At 37.2% G+C, this 25,076-nt stretch overlaps 1 protein-coding gene across 1 annotated transcript in view; it reads left to right on the top strand.

Annotated features, from left to right (window-relative positions):
• samd4a (sterile alpha motif domain containing 4A) overlaps nucleotides 1-25,076 on the top strand; it is a 54,981-nt gene that overhangs the window by 5,192 nt on the left and 24,713 nt on the right. The window contains exon 3 of the mRNA XM_008405999.2: nucleotides 23,928-24,536. Coding sequence (XP_008404221.1) covers nucleotides 23,928-24,536 — 609 coding nt within the window. The remainder of the gene's footprint in view (nucleotides 1-23,927; nucleotides 24,537-25,076) is intronic.

Here is a 25,076-nt window from a genome sequence, read left to right as displayed (position 1 = left end):
TGCATTTTAGGCAACAAAATGTTTATTTTCTTGTTGTAAAAACTGTTTTTAATTTGCATCTTTTAATGTTGTTCTAATATTGTATAAAACGGTTTAACTGAGAAAATGTGCACAATATGCCAATTGTTTTATTTGATTAATTGTCTAAACAATCAATTGACAATTAAAAGTTTGTATTTCTTTCTCAGTATGTCTGAGTTAAATCTGCAGACTTTACCAGTTTTGCTGTTTTCTGCTGCTTTTTAACCTAATTTGCGGGTTTTATCGCGTGAAGATGCGCTGATAGATTTTGGATCATCTCACCGGACGTGAAGTGGTGAGAAGCTGTTGCAGATTTGGCCGTTTTACAGTCTTGTAGCTCTTCCTGACCTGGTTTTGGGCCAAAGCAACAGGGGAAGCAGTAAGGAGGGGGTTCTGCCTCGGTTTCTGTTGCATCACACTGCAGCACGGCCATGGTAACAGAAACCCTGGCAACCGACTGGGCTCATGAAAAATAGAGTGCAGCGCCGCTGGGATGGAGTGGCACCTGTAGCGGCACACGGACGGGTTATCAGATCCGGTGAGCCGCTCCTGTCGGGTCACACTTCTCTCTCTGCTCTGTGTTATTGCTTGATAAATCCAGGCATCAAAGCTGACGGCATGGCGTTTTCCCCGGAGACCCCTGGAAAAATAAAACTGTTTATACTGTCAGAGATCAAAGCGCAGCAGGGAAACCACCTGATATTACTCCACCGCTGGTTTGTGTGGCGCCCATTGTAGGTCAGGAAGAGTCTGAAATAAAACCTGAATGAAATGATAAAGGTGTGAAGATGTGTTCGAGAACTGGTGTTTCTTTATTTTGGAAATTAGTCAATAAAAAAAATAGTTTATAGTGTTAACTCTGAATTTTCCACTACACAATATTATATAAATAATAAATAAATCCCAACTGGTGTAAATAAGTAAACTAAGGCTGCTTTCACACCTGATAGTCCAGTGGACTCGGTTTGGTTGGGAACCAAAATTGCAGCATTTGTTGCATTTTCAGTTGCTGGGTTTCCCAAACCAATCAAACCCTTTGAGCAACCTGTTCCCCTCCTCACCTGAGGGGGCACTGCAACAAGAACCACTAAAGTAAATTACAGAAAAACCTCTGAAGAAGACACAGAGACCAACTTCCGTCTTCACAAAATGTAAGATAAATAGGGCGGTGTCAGGTTTTAGTGGCTGTAGGATTTCTCTTTTGTCTTTGACAAAAGTCCATGAGCCATTTCTCCTGCTAGCATTAGCTTAGCGTGTTTATTTTGGTTGTATTTACCCAGAATGCCCTGTGTTGCAGTCCGCTTCATAATTTTGGAGCAGTTTCCGGTCCGCTTGGTATTCTCGTAAACATTCGAACCGCACTAGAGTTCACTTCCACTGTACCGAGTCCAAGGTTTTTGGCGGACCAGAGTTTGATTAGCATTCACACCTCACCAACCGAACCGGACTTCCCAGACAAACAAAGAAGACTAAACTAAACAGGACTGGTGCCACCATTAGACACTGAAGGGCGCGATATTATTGTAATTATTTAAACGTTAGACATGTTAAAGTCATACTTTGACTTTAAAGAAAGATATTTTAGGTTTTTGTAGTAGCTACTATGATTAACGTCGTCACGGTAACACATTTTCCTGGACGGTAAATGGTCTCAGAATTTATTGCGATAAGCGATAATATTTTTGTCTTCAGACCATTTCTGAGTGACATAATGGTAATAATGACATAATAACACATAAATACATTCTCAAAGATCAATAAACTTTAAATTCTAAAGCCATTTAACACTAGAACTGGAAAACATTTTAAATATACAAAATAAATAAACAAAACAACAAATGAAATTAATTGTGAAGCCTCTGTAACAAAGGCTAATTGAGACCAAAACGCCAAACTGAAACTTATATCATCCAGTTTTTGGTAGAAAGAGAAAAATGATTAAATTTATGATGCGATTAATTGATTTATTGCTTATTGTGACAGACCTAAATATAACCTTCTCTACATTTTTTACTGTTTATAAATGATTATTTTTGTCACGTTTCAGTTTATCTGCATGGCACATTTCAGCAACAAGGAAGTAAAAAAGTGCTTTACATCATAAAAACCTCATAGTCATCAATTATGATTATTATTATTATGTAACAGCTATAATACCAGCTTACTAGAACTTATTTTACTCAGGCAGCTTGGTAAGAAATGACGGGGTCGGTGCAGGTTCACAGAGCGACTCGGTAAACAAAAGAAAAACTCTCACAGTCTTGGATAAAACGTGACTGTGCTGCCGGGGGAGAGCTAACAGTTGTGCAACGTGTGTAAACTGTAACTATGTACACACTCCACTCAGCCTCAGACAGTTCAGCTCATTTCTGTTTACAAAACAAAAGATGAGTAGCGGCTCCGCTGAGCAGCGCCACCTTCATTTGCAGCTGAGTGGAGTTTATGCATTTTTCTTACAGTAGGAGAAAAGAATACGAAACATTCAGCTGTGAATTTTGAACGGAGGAGAAATGGCTAATTCAATTCAATTCAATTCAATTTATTATTGGTCAAACTCTGATTCGGCCAGAAAACTGCAATCAGTTGAAAATCATAATGTTGGTAGTTTTACGTCCAGATTTTAAGACTGAGTAGGAAACCTCAACAAAATGCCGTATTTTCTGGACTACAAGTCGCAGGACCAGCCAAACTGTGAAAAAAGTCTGACTTATAGTCCAGAAAGTACGGTAATTCCCTTACTTCAAAAAAACATTTCAAAGTGCATTGTTAGAATTTTTTGGGCTTTTTTGTTCGTGTATTTCATCAGCAAGAAAATAAATGTTTGTCACAAAAAGAAAAAAACATGTTGTGGTGCAGAAAATCTTCAGTACACTGCAAAAATATAACATTTTACCAAGTATTTTTGGTCTAGTTTCTAGCAAAAATATCTTAATACACTTGAAATAAGATAAAACTGACTCATACGTAACTTTTCAGAATGTATGATTTTCATATGTAAATAACTCCTTGGTATTGATGAAAAAGTAGTAATTTCACTTATAAAAAGACATTTTCTCATGGTAGAAGTGAAAGTATTTGTGTAATAAGATATTTGCTCTAAAATTAGACAAATATACTTGGTCAGACTTTCTGTTTTTGCAGTGTAGAAGCAGCACTGCAGATTTTTAGGCGCTGATCTAAATTGCATCAGGATGGAGCTTTGAAAAAACCACCCATTCACTTTGATTGCAGACAGTACAGTTCTCTGTCGACCTACTGGCAGCTTGTGCTTGTTACTTATCCTATTTATTGTAAATCTTTGAAAAGCAGAAGTGGAGCCTCCTGCTCCACTGGAGCTCATTTTCCAGCCACCAACAAACCATCAACTTACTGCCAAAACAACAGCTGGGTGGTTTTTTAAGTGCTTGGGCCATTTTTAGAAGCAGCTGAGACCCAAATAGTAGCATAAAAACACACAAAATATGAATTTTAGGAGAGCTAGCTAGCTAGTTGGAGCTACAGACAGCTTAAAGAATCCAAATGGAAGTCGTGGAAAATGTCCGTTTGACTCTTTATTTTGTGTGAGCATCCATCAGCTGCTGGTGTCCTGCAGCAGCACTAAAAACCCTGGAAGTGGTAAAGCTGCACAGAGCAGAGGGAAGACGGGGAGACTCGTCTGGTTGGAAAAGAGGCGCATTCCTGTGGAACAACTGTAACTTTCTGTACCTCCGGAGTGAATTTTGGGCCTCGCCTCGCTGTTTTCCCTTTCACTTGTGTCAACTTGCGGTTGCCTTTTCCCTTCGCTGATTCAGCTCAGTAAGATTTGAATCGGTGGAGCTGCAGAGTCGACGTGAAAACACATGCTGCCGAGTGGAAGGGGGACGGAGAAGGTTGTGTAGTTACGTGATCCCTCTGGTATGTTGTGGTAGCTTGTTTGAGATTTTAAGGGCTGGGGCAAGGCTGATATATCACTTTGCTTTGTTTCTGGGATCTCATTTCTTTCATAATGCTGCAGATCAGGAAAACGTGTTGCAGCTTTCTTCAGATTAAAGCTTGTTTCAGATATGCATCATGTGTTAAAAACCAGCTGACGAGCATAAAACCCGTCACGGTTTGGTTTGCAGATCGGAGCGGAGACGCTCCAGCCGCCTCAGGGTTAACTTCCCAGTGGGACGTTTCGGGCTGCGAGTGGAAAACTCTTCGGAAAGTGTTGTACAAATGAAAGGAATCCTCTGTGACCTACTTCTCTGTGCGTCTCAGAGGCAGCTTTGTTTTGGCAGCCAGCGAGCGATGCGACTTTGTGTGCTCCTTGAGACGCAGCCCGAGTAAAACGGGGATCACCGCCTCACACACAGACTTCCACAGTTGTGATTTATTGCGTTTTGCTTTTTTTCCTCCCATGTTATTTTTGGATTGCTGGGATTTCCTTGGACTTTAGACTTTCTTTTATCAAGAAATGTGTAAATTCACATTTAAAATGCAAAACTTGTGTGTTTTTGTACACTTTGGGCTTAATTGCTGCTCTGAATATGTTATTCTTTCAGGAATTTGCCTTTTTTAGAGTTTGTATACTCAGCTAACGATTAATCGATTAATAATTACATGACATGATTGGTTAATCGTGTCAGAGTCGTGATTTATTGCGTTTTGCTCCCTCCCACCCCCACTAATTTTGGATTTCTGGGATTTCCTTGGACTTTAGACTTTCTTTTTGTTTTTTGAGTTTGCATATGCCAGTGAATGATTAATCGATTACTAAATTACTTGAAATGATTAATCGTTTCATCCTTAATTTATAAATTTCTTGTTAAAAGACAATGTAAAGTCCAAGAAAATCCCAGAAATCCAAAAGTAACGAGGGAGGGAAATAAAGCAAAACGCAATAAATCATGATTCTGACACGATTACTTAACTGTGTCAAGTAATTTTTAGTAATCGATTAATCGCTAACTGGAGTATACAAACTCTAAAAAGGCTAATTACTATTTCTAATAGTAATTAGCCTTTTTAGTATAAAAAATATAAAAAATCTTAAGTGTATAAAATGAAAAATCAGCAGAATGTCAATTTTTTTTAAATCTGATTAATCGTCCGAATAATTGATTAGATATTTTACATTAGGTAACATCTAATATTTGTTTATTTGCATTTTTATGTATTTCTAGTGTTGCATAAAATACACTTAAGTGGTTAAATGAAAAATCTACAGAATGTAGATTTTTGGTAAATTGTATCTGATTAATCATCAGAAAGATTGATGACTAAAATAATTGTTAGCTGCATCTTAAATTTCAAACCCAAAACTAAACCAATTAAAGCTCAGATCACTCCATATGAATTGTACCAAAGTTTTTGGCTGCTTCTGATGACCACATCATAGCTCAGTCCTGTTTTTTGTGCGTTATCGATCTTTTTATAGCGTATTTGAGTAAAGGGTTAGTCTTAAAAGGAAGGATATTGGAGGAGACTTAAAATAGCCGTCAGAGTTTTCTCTGGAAGATTCCCACTCAGGATGCAGGATTAGTGTGAGGGTGGGGTCTGGGCAGGACAGTGGGCCTGCTGTTCTGAATGACTAACATCATTTTAAAGTGCTGCGGCGCTGACTCGGCCTGCACAGCTGTTTGTGCTGGAAACCGGACCGCAAAGAGTTGAAAAGTACATGCAGCTGAACAGACCGAGCCAGAACTCCATAAGATGCAGCTTAGGATTATTATTATTAATCAGGACTGAGCAATTAATCGATTTTAATCAATATTGATTAATCGTGCTTATCGATTAATTATTTGATTATCGATTTAAATCAAAATTTTTGTTTTTTGAACATTAAAGTTTAGCAAAATCTGGATGTGTTTTCTTTTTTTCCACCGGTGTTCTTGTTGGGTTTCAGTAGTTCAGAGTAGGTCTGGACAATAAATCAATAATATTTATTGCAATAGATAATACGTCTGATACATTATTCAATAGATAGAGTATTCACTGAGCTCCGATCTGGAACCGCACAGCATTCTGGGAGTTTTTCCTCTGGTAGAGGGAGGAAAGACTTTAGTTGCTCAACCTCTCCTGTCAGCTAAGCTATGTTAGCTTAGCTGACAGCTTAGCTATGTTAGCTTAGCTGACAGGAGATTTTTTGATAGCTGACAGCTAACCTAGCTGTTTGCTAACCTATGTTAGCTTAGCTGACAGGAGAGGCTAACTCACTCACGACTAACTCACTTACTCGCTCTTTGGTTACCTAGCAACTCACTCACTCTGTGGTTGCCTAGCAACAACTTGAGCAACTTGTTCAGCAGCAGTTTTAGGTTTCGTCTCTTTGCCTCACAAACTGCTTAAAAACAACAACAACAACAACAAAAACGGCGTGGAGTGAAAGCTGTGGCTAAAACAGGAAAGGTCACGCCACCAGTTTATTTTAAACAAAAAAACTAATCAATAATTATTGATATCAACTGATATGAAACAGGTTTTACAGCCATACTGTGCGACCATAGTTCAGAACGATTTCAACACGCTCAGGGCGGCCATCTAGTTTGACAACCTTGTGTTTTACAGCTTCTATTTATTTGAACTGTAGGACTGAATATTAGGCCCAGGCTACGATGCTTTTTCATTTTTGATTGCAAGAATAAAGTTTAAATACTGCCAGAATAAAATCTGAATATTAGGAGAATAATATATAAATTTTATGAGATCTCCAACACAAAAAATAAATATAATGTTGCATATTTGAATGGGCCATAAATCAATTATTGATTTTGGTTTTTGAAGATTTAAATTTTGGAAATCTGCTTTTGTTTTCCCACTAACGTGTCCATTTTCCAGAGTGATGTCAGTATGCCCAGGGCGGCCATCTTGTTTTGGAAGTGTTTTCTACAGCTTCTATTTATTTGGACATTGAATTCAGGACAGAATATAAGAGTCAGGCTAAGATTTTTATTTCCTTTACAAAAATAGTCATAACGTTACAAGAATACAGTCCGAGTAATATGAGAATACAGTGATATGACAGAGTTGAAATAATGTGAGAAGAAAGTTATAATATTAGAAGGATGAAGTAGTAACTTTATGAGAACTTCAACATGAAAAAATAATAGATTTTCAAAGCTTTTTTCTCTCACATTTTTCTTCTTTAGGATGTTCTGGTAAAATTCTTCGTTTTACTGCTAATTTTATAACTTGTATTCTTGTAATTTAACAAAAAAATCTTGTATTCCTGTCCTAATAATCTTGTTGTACAACTTTCAAGAGGAATGATTGACATAAAATCCAGTTATAGAAAATAAATCATTTATCAAATTTTTTTTTAAATCTGAGATTTATTTTTTGGCCACATCACCCTCAATTATTTATTCATTTATTTAAATTGGGCTCAGTTTTACCGATTTCTTCAGCCGTGATAAGCATGTAGTTTCACCTTTTTGCAGTCCAGACGCGTCTCATCGGTTTTCCACTCAAAAACGCCAAATATGTCAAATTCCTTTGGCTAAAAATCCGGGAACTGATCCCAGATCAAAGCTGCATTTATTCCGAATGCTCCGAGCTTTTCTCCTACATCTGCTAATGTGGAACAAAATCCATTTCTCTCCACGATGACTAAGTTCTCAGGAAGGCTTGTGTTGTATAATGACTCATATCAGCGAGTGAAGTTCTGCTGCCTAAACTGGGCCTGATGAAAACCTGGCCTGGAAGTCCGCATTCCTGCCTGAGGCGCTCAATTGTTCCAGTGTTGGGGATACTGTCTAGGAATGTGGGCCCAGTCTTGAGCTGAGTAAAACAGGAGTTTTTTCCAGAGTAAGGAGGTGGGGGTGCGTTCAGTGGAAAGGAAACTGATTCCACCCACAGTGGAGGGAAGGTCTCCTGAGTCCACAGCGGTATGGAAGAGATGGGTGGGGTGGGGAAGGAAAAAGATGAACAGCGGGGAGGACTGGTTTCCATTTGGAGCTGAAGTTCATCTCACATCCTTCGTATACTGACACCAGTTGTTGCAACCAACATTTGGACATTTATTTGAAGAAAATACACAAAAAAACTTAGACAAGATATTAATTAATGAGTTGATCTAAAGTTGATTCATCGACTAATGACCCATTAATAAGCTGCCATTTTCCTAAAAACCTGAGTAAAACCATCTTTCCACAACATAAATTGGCTAAATTTTCCACCAAACACTGAATTTAGAAAAACAATGACTTGGTAATCTTATCTTTGTGATTTTGCAGTGTTATAATCTGGATTTAGAGATTTGCTAATGGTGGGATTATCTTGACCTTGACTGGAGAACAATTTTCATGCAATAATATACAATTTATATTATTGCATGAAAGGTCAAGGTTATCTTGACTGGAGAACAATTTTCATGCAATAATATACAATTTATTAAAATTATAAGTTTGAGTTTTCTTTTCCATTTTTGCCATTTATGGTCAGAATTAGGGATGGAAGTCATCAATTAATGAGTTAATTTAAAGTTGATTGACTAACCATTAATTGATAAGCGGCGATTTCCTTACAAGCCTGAGTTTTCTCTTGTTTCAGGAGGAACGAACATCTTTCCATAACATAAAGGGCTTACATTTTACCTAAGGACTAAATAATAAAAAATTAAAAAAACGTTTTTGTTAATCTGACCAAAATTTGGTAATATTTTGTGGTTGTTTTTTGTTTGAACTATTAAAATGGGCAATTCTAAGCATTTTAAGACGTATATGAACCGTTTGTGGATTTTAGCTTTTGGCAGATCGCTGTGGTTCCTAACCCGGGTTCAGTAAATGGTAAATGGACTGAACTTACATATCCAATCATTTTTGACTTTAACAATACTTTAGTACTTTAGTCTGCATCCATGTCCAACCAGAGCCAGGTATTGTGTAGTTGGTGCTTTTAATCAGTTTTCAGTTAAATTAATTCAATCCAACTATATAACAGTCACAAAATGTCACCAAAATCACTCTGTCCCTCTAAAATTTTCAGAAAATCGCATAAGTGTATTGAATTGTATCGTTTGCTGAATATCGCAATATATATTGTATCGTGAGCAGAATATTGTGTATCGTATCGTGAGATTATTGTATCATTACAGCCCTAATTTCTGAGTCTTTTAATTCAGATTTAGCTTGGAAAGGACACAGCCAACACTTTGAAGAGAGTAAAATTTATATTGAGAAACACAGAAGAAAACATTTACTGCACATTTTACTCTACAGCCCATTTAGTAAAATGGTTGTGGTGAAACACTAATGTATCGTTCATCCATCTAATGTACTTTGTTCTTTATTCTGAGAAATGAACGCTCATGTTCTGCCCTCTGAATTAACAACCCTATGTCTGTTTTTAGAGCAGTGTTGTTGAAAACATTTTCATCACTACAAAAAGTGATTTTTTTTTTTGTTGTTGTACAGTTTGGAGGGAAAAACTAAATTCAGAGAAAATGTGACCAGGTTTTTCTCCACACACCCCGATAAACGCTGCTTATGTCTGCAAGCCTCCCAGAGATGGGAAGATGGGCAGGTTGAGCCAAAAAACTCTTGTCACTGGTTCTAGAGCCAAACTATTTCATCTCACCCACGCATGAGCAAACGGTTTATTTCTGGAAGTTGACGCCGTGTTCTGTGAACTCCCACTGAACCTCAGGAATGGGGACAGACTTTATGCCAAACGATCTGCGCGGCAAACAAAATAAAGCTAATCTTTTTCACTCCGGACCTCAACAGCAACGGTATTTTCTACCTGCAGGTGTGAAGGAGTTTTCTTTGAAACAATTTGAGCTCAACGGTCAAAGAGAAGGAGGCAGACGAGCCGTTGGTGATGGACGAGGCGACTTCTGCCTCATAAATCCTGCAGGTTTAGTTTCTCATCCTGTGCTTCTTGTCTTCAAAACCAAGACTGATGCTAATTCACTCTTATTGATTACGGCTGAAAGGACAGTCCACTAATGGGGGTTTAAAACAGAAAACAGGATAATGGAGACGCATCGACTGCAGTCTTCCGAGAGTATTGTGTTTATTTGAAGTTTACAGCTATACCTGCAATGATTAATCAAATTAATCGTGATTAATTGATTATTCAAATAATCGCCAACTAATTTAATAGTTGATTAATTATTAAATGGAGTTTACAGACTCTATAGTCATTTGCTGAAAGAACAAGACACTCAGATAAGTAATTAAGACAAAACTGCACAAAAATATATACATTTTGCATCTAAAATAAAATTAGAGCCAGGAGGCGGGTCTTAGCGCTGTCAATCACCTGGTAAAGGTTAGCAATTAATAAAAAATAATTAAAAATGATGGAAATCTATTAATTTCTATGGTAAAACGGTTAAAAATAGAAGACAGTGATACTATGACCTTTGAAGCAACAGCAGGCCGAGTATTTCTTTATTTAGCTCCACAGGTGTGTAATGTTGTTGTATCAACAAGCTGCAGTTTACATGTACATGTGTAGAGGAGCTGGAGGAGGACAGGTACCAGCCTCTCCTGTCTCAACCCGACCAGAATCAGAACCATACGTTTCCGCGGCGAGTTGGTCCGGTCTGCCGGTTTMATTTCCACCCAGTCCTCAGTAAAGCTGTTGTTGTACGGCAGACGTTTGTTTAACGGTTCTGCAGCCACCCAGCTGACCAGTGCTGCAGGATGTGGATGTTGAATAAAAAAATATATTCAAGTTTACGTTTAAAAACACTAACCGTAATTTTTATATTCATTACTGCTGGAAAAATGGGCTTGATACACTTCTGGATGTTTAATGTTTTGTAGATTTGCTGCTTTTTAAATTCCTTTTCAGTGAAGTTTCCACCCCAGGCTTTTTCACATCTTTGTTAAAGCTGGAGCACATAACTTTTATTAAAAATATATATTTTTTACATATATTTTTAAATTGTCACTATATTGTGACATTGTGGTATTCAATGAATCCATTTAGTAATTGTTCATATCTAGGTCTGAAGCAACTAAGAGAGATTAAGATTGATCACGATTAATCATGATTAATTAATCGTTAGTTACTATTACTAACAATTAATTATTAACGTTTGCTATAATAATCGTTAGCTGCAGCTCCGATGTACAGCGCATCTGGAAAGTTTTCACAGCTTTTTCTTTTTCCACATTTTTATATCTAGTCTCTGAAGATATGAGGAGAACATCATCATCTATAAAAATACGTCCATTTTTAAGACTGAGCTTACTTTTGGGTTCAGGATCAGGACTATGTCCTGTTTTACTTCATTAGCATGTTTCAGTCTATAAGGACTTCTTCACACATATTTTTGCAAATATGATGATCTCTTTTGGGGACATGACAAAATATACCAAAACTGAAGATGCACGAAGAGTGAGTGGTTCTTGGCTTCTACTTCCTTAAATAGAGGTTCGGGCTTCTCCCATCCGGTTCTGGCAGAACAGAGGCTCACATTCCCAGCATAGCTGCTGCATTCAGAGCCTCCCCAAACCCTGGAGCGCTTCTCCTTACGTCCGCAGGTAGACCGCAGGCCTCTGCACCGCTTTGTCCTGACCAGAGAGCAAAATATCTGGCATGTAAACTAAAGGAAGAGGAATAATTCACATTTTGTTCATATCTTTGAAATTCCATTTGAGTCTCAACTGCTTCTAAAAACAGCCCAAGTATTTAAAAAAAACAAAAAAAAACAGCTGGATTTTTTTTAGCAAGAAGTTCATATTTTTTGGTGTGTGGAAAATGATACGGTTCAAAAACCTCCCAAATGTTAAATTGCATTCCACAGGCTCTATGGCGTTACCTAGCAACCCCAGCAGAGCCCAGCGCCGTTACCTAGCAACCCCAGCAGAGCCCAGCGTCGTCGTTACCTAGCAACCCCAGCAGAACCCAGCGTCGTTGCCTAGCAACCCCAGCAGAGCCAAGCCCCATTACCTAGCAACCCAAGCTGAGTTCCGGCGCTTTTGGTCCGCTAGTTTTAAAATATAGAATATACTTTATTGATCCTCAAGTGGAAATTGCTTATTAGTTGACAAGCTATTCCATACAAGGTGTTAAATATTAGTAAATAACCATGAGCAACATAAAATTTATGTAAAATGAAAATAATAACGCTAAGTAATAATCCTTTATCGAGAAATTTAAGCTGTCACGGCAGAATGCAGACAGAATAAAAGAGCAACAGAAATGAAAAAACTGCAGTTTTTCATTTTTCTATGCTGGTTAGTGTAGGAAAAATCATCATGTAGGCTAAACTAGAAATATAATTATGAAAATATCACTATATACACAACATACAGATGTGCATATATAAATATACATAAATATACATTTACAAAACATATACATGCCGCTGTGTGCACTGTATAATGGCTGCTGGAAAAGACAAGTGTTTTGCTGTTGACGTAACATCCAGAAACCACCTGCTTCATTCTTGTTGGTTGTGCAGGAGGCTTTACTAATGCTGTTCAAAGATGTACAAGTGTGCATCTTTTTGCAGCCATTTTCACATGTTAGTATAACCGCGGAGTTAGGGGGTGTAAAATCTCATTACCTAAGAATGATTTTGTGAAAAAAAAAGTAATGAGGCCATATCCTAACCTGCTAAACGAAGCAAAATTCCTTTAAAATAAAAGTGTTGTATTTGATTGAAGAGTGGAGCTATCGTCTGGTTTGGCTACAAACTTGTTTAAAGGAGGAAGTGAGGCGTGAACTTCGCTCCGATGGAGCCGACGAAGCAGGATGTGTCCACAGGAGCCTGGATGATGCTTTTCCTCTGTGCTGACGGGAGACACAAACACACACACTGTCAGCATCAACAAACACCTCATTGTCATGCAGGTGCTTCCCACTTTGCAGACAGCTGTTTTGGCTACTGTTTCAAACATTGAACAGAATAAATAAACAAGCGGCTCAGAGGAAGAGACCTGTTGGCTGAAGAGTTGCATAGAACTTAAAAAGATGAGAGCTGAGCTTCATTTAATCTTGACAGGTGTGAAACAAAGCTGGGGCTGGCTGACATTAGTTTATTGTTGTTGCTCATAGGGAACTTCATTTTCATAGATCGCTGCTGACCTAATGAAAATGAATGTCTTCGTCTGGCTTTTCTGACACATTCAGGCAACTCGCTTGGCTTTTTTTGTATCTCATAAGTTTATTTTGTGCAAACAGTAGTTTTCAGTATTTTCTACACTTTGGAACATATTTACAAAGTTTTTTTTTTAATCTTAAATGCAAAATGCATACATTTTTACCATTACTACTTTCATTGTGTTGTATGATGGCTCATTGTAGATAGAAAAAAAGGAGTAAACTGCCGCCAAAGAGAGAGATTAATCTCTAAATTGTTTGTTGATATTGAGGATGCGTGTGTGTGTTTGAAAAGTTGCAAATTCGCTGGAAGTTTCAGAAATTAAAAAATTTTCAACTTTTGAAACTCAGAAATGTCCATGTTTTAAGAAAAAAACACAAAAAAAACATGGATAATCTGGATAATCTCAAAATTTCTGATTGTTTTCTAGTAAATGTTTAACTTTTCAAACTTGTCCTTGTTTTTCCTAGAAACTTTCTTGACACAAGTTAACTTCTTTTTTCCATTTACAGTGGCTTTAATACATCATCATAAAGCTTCACTTAACAATCAGTTACAAAATTTGTTGATAATTAGTTCAGTAATTGATTTATTACATTTAAGCCGATTAATCTTTTCAGTCCTAATTATAAATGACAAAACTGCTACCATTAATTAGTTTCAGTTACCTATTTTTAGACGTTTTCTGTCTAAACGTGAATCAATCCGTCTGTGAAATGCTCAGTGTGGCGTCCAGCTGAGTGTTGCACCAAACAAAAAGCTTGTTGCTGACGAGATGCTGCAGATCCACATCGGCAGGAATTTCAGGGTTACTGCAGAGGTCAAGCAGTTCGCCACACAAGAGTGCAAATATCAGGCTCAGGTTTGCTTTTGTGCAGGGAGTACTTTCCTATTCCGCCAATAGTGTTTGCCTGGCCATCAGTGATGTCTTTTAGACATCACTGATGTATTGCAGTTGATTTTATGTCTTTGGAAAACATTTTTGAAAAAGTAGTTTAATAAAATTTGGTTATATTGCTTCCATTTTTACTGCTCAACTTATATTTAAAAATGTATTTTACTAGTTTAGCTTACTACACAATTTTAAGAGAAACTTTAAGTCATTATTTTTTATTACTTGTAACTATAACTGCAATGATTAATCAGATTAATTGTGATTAATCAATTGTTGAAATAACCATCAACTATTTTAGTAATCGATTAATCATTGACTGGGGCATAAAGACTCAAAAAGGTCATTTGTAGACAGAACTACATTGTGAGAGCAGTAATTAAGCCAAAACTACACAAAACTACATAAATTCTGCATTTAAGAATTAGAACAACTTTGTCTATAAATATGCTTTAGCCAAAACTCCTCAGGTGGAATAGTTTGAGCTTCACCTGTTTCAAATTCACTACAGTAATGCTATATTATTGCAATTTAGGGAATGAAATGTTTATTTTCTCATTTAAAAAAGGAATTGACTAATTTATTTGCATCTATTATAGTACTTCAATAAAAAAATGGTTAAATGAAAAATGTGCCAATTTTTAAACTGATTAATCGATTAATCATTAATTTGAGTATAAACTCTCAAAAAGGGTCATTTGCAGAAAGAATACTGTCAAAGCAGTAATTAAGCCAAACATAAAAACGCATAAAAATTACATGCAAGACAAGAACACCTCTGTTTAAAAAAGTCACATGAAAAATTTGCCAATTTCTTTCACCGATTAATCAATTAATCATCAGATTAATTGATTTAAATTTTCTTTTTTTTTTCTTGAAAAGTGACTTCTCTAACTTGATATTTTCCATTTCTTTATTTTTTCCCCCCTACTTGGTTTGGTGATGATCTAATATAAAGTTAGTGAAAGTATATATGAATCAGGCAGTAAGTGTACTTGTGATTAAGGTGCAGCGCTCTGGATCATGAGGAATCTCTCCATTCTTCAGCAGCAGAGCCTGTGTTATGCCAGCACATTCCCCACTGCTGAGCTGGAGAATCCAGTCTGAAAGCAGGAACAGAAACTTTTCCCTCACGCCGCCCAGTCACTACTCGGACTTACTGGAAAAAAGAAAACAAACAAAAAAAACAACTTCGTTCTCGTCTAGTAACACCCACCACTACAAATTTGTTCCCTCTTTCTTTCCAGACAACATCCTGAATCTATGAATGTGTTATTTATTAGAAAAGAGGAAGGCAAAATGGAAAAGTATTTGGAAAGCTAAGTATGTTGATGCATTGATTAACATGACTGGGATTGTCTTCTGGAAGGTTTTATCCATAATGGTTTAAGAATTAAATTTAAATCAGTATTGGTTCTGCTCTGGCAGTTTTCTAGTTTGTATTATAAATATTCATCAATGTTAAATTTGCTACTGTTAGGTTTTGATACTGTAAGAAATTGGCTGAAAAGCAGCAAAGGAATCTAAATATTTGAGTCTGGAAAGTAATCCCGGCACATTTGTAAGACTATTTCTTGTTTTGCACCCATCATCTTCAAGTATAAGCTGGGTATTGTGGGATGTTTCATCCCAACTATGTTTCATAACAACTAAAAAGCTCAATGGAATTTATTTGCTGTAAAAACACAAAGTTTTACCAACATTTTTGCCAAGTTTCTAATGCAAATATTTTAGTACACTTGAAATAAGACAAAACTAACTTAAAAGTAACTTTTCAAAACATAAGAGCTTGTTGTAATTCAGTAATTTGTCAACATAGATTAGATACTTTTTCCTCAATATTCAAGAATTATTTACTAAAAATAAACACCTATATTTTGCTGAAAAGTTACTTTTAAGTCAGCTTTGTCTTATTTCAAGTGTGCCAAGATATTTAAACTATAAACTAGACAAAAATACTTGGCAAGATTAGCACTCAGGTCCTGAGTGCTAAACCTAGTTTTAGCACTCAGGTGGTTATGTGGCTCTGAGAAAAATTATCTAGCAGCAGGAGCTCCACTAAAGGTGGACCTGGCTTAATTTGAGGTCAGAAGAGACTAAACTAATGCTATTTTTTTAGTCATTATGATCAGAATTAAGGATGCACGTTATCTAAAGTTAGTGGCCTTTTTCTTAAAAACATTTTTTTTTCTTGTGTGAACTGAGCGTCTTTCCGTAAGGACATATGCTTAATTAAAAAATAAATAAATAAAAAAGAATTACAGTTTAACATTATTTTGTCAGCTGCAGTGAATACTGACTGAATAAACAGAAAGTTGTGGTTTTCTCACATTAATAAATTTAGACATATTTATAAAATAGAACAGTAACCTTTTCTGACTAGAAAGATGGAACTTAAAAAGCTTGTCGAGCTTGTCTGAACCGAACCGCAGAAAAAGCATTTTGCATCCCACACCGGACTCCGGACCGTTTCTCTTCAGGCATACTCCCGCCGCCATGTTTGTTTCTACAGCGGCTAGAAATAGAAACAAAGATGGCGGCTTGAAATACAACGGCTCACCACTTTAACGGCGACCAGCGACGCCCTCTGCTGAACGGCCGCCAAACCACAACACTATAAGCGGACGTTAGCTAATCTATTGGAACACATTTTACTCAAATAAACCATTAATCGATCATTGTTTGCATCCTCACTCCAAACTTAACTGACTTGTTTACAGTTGGTGTAGTCTCAGTTTTTGAGCTCATTGCTGACCTGTGTGTCAAATACGATGTTAACTCAACATGAGGAAGGTTAGCTTTGTTGATAGAGATATAAGGTTGATTTTTAGATGGTTATAAGCTGTAATGTGACGGAAGAATGTCCTATAAGTCAAATCAGGCGAGGATATTTGAATGTGGATCAGAGAATCGGACGTAAAGCTGCTGCGTCATTGTCCAGTCTCTAACCGCTGTCATATCTGTAGCACAGTCTGCCTTGTTGTGGCTTTGCACGCTGTCGACTCGTCTATATTTAGCATGAGCGGAATCATGTGTCTCCACCAGTTTGGCTTGTTGTGTATGTGTGTGTTTCGCTGTCCATTCGGGTTTGTTTTTGTTTGCATCAGTGTGTAACAAACGAGCTCAAACCATCACATTGTTTCCACCGCTGTCCCTCGTTTCTCGTGATCAGAGTCCGAAATGAAAGGACAAGCGGGCCGGATCCGGGTCAGGGTTAAATGTGTTTGCAACAGACTCGGGTTAATTGGAGATTTAATTTGATTTGCACTATTTAATTAGATTTTCACTCGCTTTTGTTGCCGTTCCTGGCTGAAAGATGGACGGGTGTTTTTGGTAAGCAGAGCTAGATTACGATAAATCTCATCCAGATGAGGAAATCTCACAACTGCTTTTAATCAACCCGTCTTGTCAGTTACTGCTAGAAGATGATGCAGCAGGGGCGGCTCCAAAAAGTTCTGAAAGGGGTGACCAAATGGGGGCCAGTAACAATCTGGTTTTTCTCATCGAAAAGTGTTGCACTTATTTAGTCTTTTCTGTAAGATTAAATAAATAAAATATTAGTAAATCAAACAAAATTTACAAGGAAAGAAAACTAAGGTATGATTAGTAATAAAGCCGTATTTATAGATGGATGATGGATAGATAATGTCTAAAGAAGATAAAAATAAATGCATTAATAAATAACGGTATAAATAAAATGAAGACATCAATTCTGTTAAGTGATATAAACTACTAGTGGAACTAGATTTCTTAATTAAATTTAAGAAGTTATTGACTTAAATCAGGCTCCTATATCTTGCTGAAATGTTATTTGTAAGTTAGTTTTCTCTTATTTCAAGTGTAATAAGATATTTGCACTAGAATCTAGAGAAATAAATCCTAATATATTAAGAACATCAGTTCTACCTTAAGAAAGAGGTCTTTATCTATGTCTACTTGAATTCAAGATCTAGTTTTTATTTGTGATGATCCACAGGTCAGAGCTAGAATCTAGTTGGAGCAGTAAATCAAGCTCCATTTTCACCAAAATAGACCAGAACAAAACTTTCATCAACTGAAATCCGTCCATCCATGGTCTGCCGTACACCAGGACATTCGACCTCCTTGGCTGGAGTGACTCAGACGACTTTCCCGTCTGTCTGCCTGCTTTCTGTTTGTGTTGCGCTTTCAGACGGCCAGCTTGTGGCGCAAAAGGTGGCGGGCTCGACCTGAGGGAAACCGAGGAGGGATTAGTCACAGGGCGGCGGAGCTGTGTTGAATGCGCCGCTCTTGTTTCGGTGCCACTGATGGCGTCAAAGGGCAGCGGTTGGCCAGGGTGGCGTGCACTCTGTGCCAGCGGGGAGCTGCTGTATCAGCCCCTCAACAGATGACTCCCTGTCTGAGGTTTCACTGGTTCTTTCAGCGGTTCCTCTCAGTGAATCTGGTGTGATTCACCGTCTACTGTTTACCTGTCGCTAGCCTGAAGTTCTGGATTTGAACTGTGATTTTTATTCGTTTTAAACAGGACCTGTTGGGCAAAATTCACTGAAGCAGGTTAAGTTCCCAGGGGGATAGATTTGTGTGTGACACAGACTGATAGTGGGCTAGGGGGATTGCACTTATGTCGCTCTACTTTTAGAATAACGTTTAAAATAAGTAATAATACTGCTTTGACTCTCCATTCTGTACAGTTGAATGAGGAAAGAGCAGAATGAAACATTCACATTCACATTGTTAGGTATAAATTAATGTTTTTTCTTGTCTGGAAAATTTCAGACAAATGTTAAGTCATATTCGACTGGGACTGTGTTGTTACCTAGCAACCCCAGCAATGCCCAGCCGGTTACCTAGCAACCCAAGCTGAACTTTGGTCAACTTTTGATTTTAACGCTGCAAAGTATTTTTGTCTAGTCTCTTGTGCAAATGTCTTTGTTTGGTTTTATTTCAAGTGCACTGACTTACAAGTAACTTTTCAGTGAGTATGAATTTGTTTTAAGTCACTAATTCCTAAATATTGAGGAAATTATGGTAATTAGGTAAAGTGATTTTATTTATACCACACATTTTCAGCAACAAGGTGATTCAAAGTGCTTTTAGGAAATAGTACTTGTTCCACGGATAGATTATTTCTCTTATGGTAAAATTGTTGTGTATTAATTGAAAGGTAACACTTTATTTGAAGCGGGGTGAATAAGACTGTCATAACACTGTCATAAACATGTCATAACACCAGTCATGAACATGAATAAGCCTTCATGAATATTTATGACTATTGTCATAAAGCGTCATTCGGTAAATTATGACACTTTTAATACAAAGTTGACATTATTCAAAATGTCTTTGTTATGACAACTTGACATTAACCAAGAAATCATTACTGATATAAGTTTGTTATAAAAATATTACTGATTGCACTTTAAAAATTAGTTAACTTTATGTTATTAAAGGTAAAGTTTAAACAAACTTCAAATAAAGTGTTACCAATTGAAATAATCTGCTAGTGGAACTAATATGTTTTGATCAATAAAAGGCGCTTGTTTTATTTGCTTAAAACAAAACTTTTTAACAATATTTAGCTAAAAAGTTACCTGTGAGTTAGTTTATTTCAAGTGTACTAAGATACTTACACTAGACCAAAAATACTTGATAGGACTGTGTTTTTGCAGCATATAGCGCAGCCAGCGGTAAGACCAGTTGAACAAATGTGCTGGAGTTCTGCTTGGGTTGCTAGGTGACCAGGCTGAGCTTAACTCGGGTTGCTAGGTAACGGTGCCCTCTAATCAAATATGACTCAGTAATCAAATGGCAAATTTTCCTGTGTACGAGTGTTTTATTGTTGACTTACCAACCCAGAAACCACTTGCTGCATTATTGCTGATTGTGCTGGAGGCTCCAGTTCTGCTTTTCAAATATGTACGATTGTATTATTGCACATATATTAGTAGCCATTTTCACATGTGAGTGAAAACATTGAGTTGTGGGGTCGTGGCCATCAGCAGCTTATTTGGAGTTAATGACAGGACGCCCTAAAACAGCTCATTCTGAACTGAGCAAACTAAAATCTCATTATCTAAGAATGATTTTGTGCAGAATGTGTAATAAACATGTTTTGTTTGGCCCACAGATCTATCCCAAACTGTTCAAGGGAGCATAGTGGGTCACATTCAATAGCGGTTGTTGAATGTGTCAAAGTGATGCTCCAGATTTGTGTACCGTTGTAACCGAACTGATCAGAACCAGATCCATATGTGAAAACATAGCGCATGTTTCTGTTAGCCGTTGACCTTTAACCCCTGTTAGGTTTGAACTGTGACTCCTCTGAGCGATGAAAGCCGGTTCACGGTCAGTGTGAGGTGAACCGCTCCACTTTGACTTGGTGACCTTTTTAACCCTTGTAAATCCAGTCAAAAAGGCACAAAGTATCATCTTGAGCTTCAGGTTTATGTTTTTTAGCCATTTTCTTCTTACTTATTGATGTATTTTAAGTTTTTTTTACATGAGAAACTGTCTTGTTATAAATATGAAATATGCCAGTGGGACTAAAACTGTTTCATCATCTTGCTGAAAAATATGTTAGTTTTCTCTCATTTCATATTTTCACTAGAAACTAGACAAAAGCTCTTTGTGTTTTTGAAGTGTGTGGTCTATTATGTCATTTTATCTTTACGTTGTCAAATATAAACTTGAAACAGCTGTGGGATTTCAGATCAGTGATTAATACAAATATGATTTTATTTTATTTTTAAAAATAAATACCACAGTCTTTTATGGAAATCTTTACTGTTTATTTCTAAAACTTATCTCTCCTGATGTTTTAAAAGCTTTTTATGTGTTACATACTAGGGCTGCAGCTAATGATTATTTTAGTAATTGATTATTCTACTGATTAATTGATTAATCGGATAAAAAATTTTGGAAGCATTTTATTTAATCACCTTTTATATAATGTTAGAAATACATCAGAAGATGCAAATAAACAATGATTTAATTCCTTTTTTAAATAAGAAGATAGAAGATAGTTTTGCCTAAAGTACAACACGGCATTCCTGCAGTAAACGTTTTGTTATTTGTAGCAAAGGATGCATCTGCAGCTAAAAATACCTGTAACATAAACATGTGAAAAGTTCAGCGCTTTTATAATCTTAAATGTAAAATATGTACATTTTTGTACATTTTGGCTTAATTACTTCTCTGACAGTTTTTTTTTTTTTAGCAAATTGCAGAAAATTTCCTTTTTCGATTCTGTATGTTAGTTTGTGATTATTTCAATAATCTATTAATCACAGTTAATCCCATGAACCGTTTCAGCCCAGGTAGGATTTCTGTTTTAAACACAAACTATGTGCGATCACGTTCCTTTTTCAAACTCAGATTTGATCATTTAGAAACTTTTAGCAGCTACATTTCACCGTTTAAGTTGACATTTTAAAAACTGGCAGACCAGCTCTACGTTTGAAGTTAGTTTTTCTATTCTACACTTTCTCTGCAACAAATTGGTATTTTCCACCCATGAGTTTCATTCATGGTGCAACTGCTGCTCCGAGAAAGTCCCAGGATTGCTTCACTCAGAGGAATGAGGGATTGCGTCACCCTTGGAGCGCGGCGCAGTGACTCCCTGGATCCCTTTACACGTCTTGCTGCTTAATTCATTCCATTTATTTCCATTCCATATTTTGTTACTTATCTCTACCTCATCTTTTCCTGCTTCCTGGTCCGCAGTATTACATCATTCCTAGATGAGGGCCTCCGGGCCTGCTCTACTCTACGACCGGAGAGCTTTCTTTTTTCTTTTTTGGATCTAACCTAGAGCTCTAAAGTTTTCCTCCTTTTTTTCCAGTGAGCATTGTCTTTTTGACAGTTCGGATCACAAAACCAAGATGTGAAAAAAGTTATGCACGGAATAAATATTGAGTTATTTAAAAATAAATATTCAAATGTGTTTTTTAACTCTGAAACTACAAAAGTACTCACTGAAACTAACACCGATTAATTAATTATTACAAGATTTAATCAGATTTTAAAAATTCACATCTTCATTTAACCACTTAACTTTTTGTATACACATATAAATGCATTAAAATATGTCAAGTCCTTGTTTAAAATAAGAAAATAATCATTTTATTGCAATGATACAGCTTTCCTTTAGTGAATTTGAAACAGTGAAGCTAAAACTGCCACTGAGGAGTTTTTGATAAAACTTATTCACAGACAAAGGTTTGTTTTTTATCTTAAATGCAAAATGTATAAATATTTTGTACAGTTTTGGCTTAATTACTGCTCTGAATATGATTTTTTTTTTTACAGCAAATGGCCAGGAGCCCGTCTGCTCCTGTTAACGATTAATTGTTTGCTAAATTAGCTGACAATTATTACAATGTTTTAATAAATTTGAACATGGGAAAATGTCTTTTTATAAATGAATTTATCTGCAAGTGGAACTGGTACTTTTTACTTAAGTAATTTTATTATGAAGTATTTCTACTCTTACTTGAGTGAAATATCTGGATTCTCTACCCACTGAATGAAAAACAAACACATTTTAACCAAAACTCACCAGACACAGACACACACCTGCTGTTTTTGATTAAGTTAAAAAATAAAAAAAAATCATTGTAAGAAACTGATTTGGAAAAATGTATTTTGCCTGGTTTTGTTATTTTTGTTACCTATATGAATTATTGTCGTTTTGGACCTTGAAATATCAAAATTTCCACTGAACTTTATATTTTTGGTTCATCTGATGATGTCATTTTAAAATATTAATTGATTGATCATTTGATCCGTTACTCAGTACTTGAGTAGATCTTTTACCAAATACATATTTTACTCTTACTTGAGTAATTTCTTGGCTGCTTTTTACTTGAATAAAAATATGTTTAAGTATCACTACTTGTACCTGAGGACAATGTCTGGGTAGTCTGCCCCCTCTGACTGCTGGGTATGAAGGCCAGAGCCATGAGGTCCAGCTTACAGCTGGTGTCTTTCCACAGGATGCAAAGTGTTCCTGCTTCCTCTTATGTCCCGTCTTTATTTGTTCGGCTGACTGAAGCTGCCGACCTGACCTGATGGTAACTATAGCTGTGGCCCAAGGCGGCAGGAATGGATCCTAGCGGCTCACAGACAACAATAGAGCTCCATGACCTCCAGGTTATGTTCAGCCCAGCCTTCAGGACCTCGGTGTTTACCGAAACATCTAAATGGATCGGTGACTGTAGGCCTGACATCATAGTGAGCTCTTCTATTTTAAAGCTGTGCAGGTGTTTACTAATTACATCGATGAATCACATCTCCAAAGGTGGAGCTTTTTTTCCATCTAAACATATTGAAGCACCAATGGGTCGCCATCCTGATGAAGGCACCGAGTCTGGCGATCAGCATTTCAAGAGTGTCTGGAGTCTTCAACTTAAAAATATTCTTCAACATCACTTTATCACATATTAGCTAAGTACGCAGGCTAAATAACCCAAATTATAACTATTAATTTGAAACTTGTTTCCATGTTTCACTTACAAATATTTAGTTTGTAAGCAAAATATTTAGTTGGCAAGTTAAATATTTAGCTCCAAAAATACTTAGTTGCCAAGCTAAATATTCAGTTTGTAAACTAAATATTTAGTTTAGTGCTAACTATTAAGCCTCTGGAAGCCAAATATTTAGTTAGCAGGCTAGTTTCAGTTTATAAGCTAAATAGTTAGATAGTTAGCTAAATATTTAGCTCTAATCAAAATATGTTGCTGCAATCTGAATACCTTTGACATCATCGGGTCTTCTATTTTAAATCTAGCTAAAGATTTAATTTGAAACTGTGGCATTTACAAATTAATGAATAATGTGGTAAAAACTTTTAATTTGTATTTCTTGTATTTCAGGCTAAACAACCCAAATAATTGCTGTTAATTTTTGACCCAATACAGATATGACCAACGCACCTGAATCCTTCTTGAAACCTAACTTTTTTGTGTATTTCTAGCATTGCTTCATGAAGCTTATGTTTTGTTTCTTTGTTTGTCACAGGTCTGATCAGTCAGTGGCAAGGTGAGCCTAAGGAGCGGATCATCTCTCTGGTCCTCACCCACCTCCCTCTGCTCAAACCGGGCAACACTGAGGCAAAGAGCGAGTACATGCGCCTGCTGCCGCGCATCCTGGCGCACACCATCGAGCACGGCCACCACCTGGAGGAGTCCCGCCAGCTGCTGTCCTACGCCCTCATCCACCCGGCCACCTCCCTGGAGGACCGCTCCGCCCTGGCGCTCTGGCTGAACCACCTGGAGGAGAGGGCCGCCGCACGGGGCGACTCCCTGGAGAGGCCGCCGCCCGCCGCCGGCCCCCACCATCACCACCACCAGTCCACGCCTCCGTCCACCCTGGCCTCGTCGGGATCCTCGTCTTCCACGAACTCTTCGTCGTCGGGGAACCTGTACAACCTGCACCACCACCATCACCACCACCAGCGCTACGGCTCCGACGACCGCCTCAACGGCTGGCAGAACTCCCGGGACTCGGGGATCGGCGGAGGCTGGCACCAGCAGCAGGGCTGTGAGAACGGACATCTCCTACTTTACCCATCATCCTCGGTGCCGGCAACCATCAACACTGTTGGAACTGGTGGAGGAAGCAACACCAGTAAGTAGTCATATGTACTTTCAGCAGAACCGCCTGCTAGTAGCTGAAATCACGCTATAACTGCCCGTTTTAATAGTCCAAACACCAAATATATGTACATTAATACACTGCAACAACAGAACTTTATACCAAGTATTTTCGTCTTATTTCTAGTGCAAATCCATCAGGATGCTTGAAATGAGACAAAAGTAACTTACAAGTAACTTTCCAGCAGAAGATAGGGCTTGATTTAAGTAATTCCTTGATATTAATGAAAAAGTATGAGTTCTACTGGCAGTTTGGGGCTGCAAAATATCTGTCCAAGGGTCACAGATGGCCCCCAGGCCGCACTGTGAACACCCTTGTTTTAAGTCAATCAATATTGATTAAAAAGTATTAGTTTTACTGTAAGTTTTTTTTTAATTATTTTAATATGGTAAAATGTCTTGTCATAAGTGAAATAATCTGCTAATGAAACTAGAACGTTTTTATCAATATTAAGGATTCACTGACTTAAAACAAGCTCCTATATTTTGCTGAAAAGTTACTTGCAAGTTAGTT

Source organism: Poecilia reticulata, linkage group LG3 (assembly GCF_000633615.1).
Source record: "Poecilia reticulata strain Guanapo linkage group LG3, Guppy_female_1.0+MT, whole genome shotgun sequence".
In the NCBI taxonomy this organism is placed as follows: Eukaryota; Metazoa; Chordata; class Actinopteri; order Cyprinodontiformes; family Poeciliidae; genus Poecilia; species Poecilia reticulata.
This window is presented reverse-complemented; position numbering and strand designations above follow the sequence as displayed.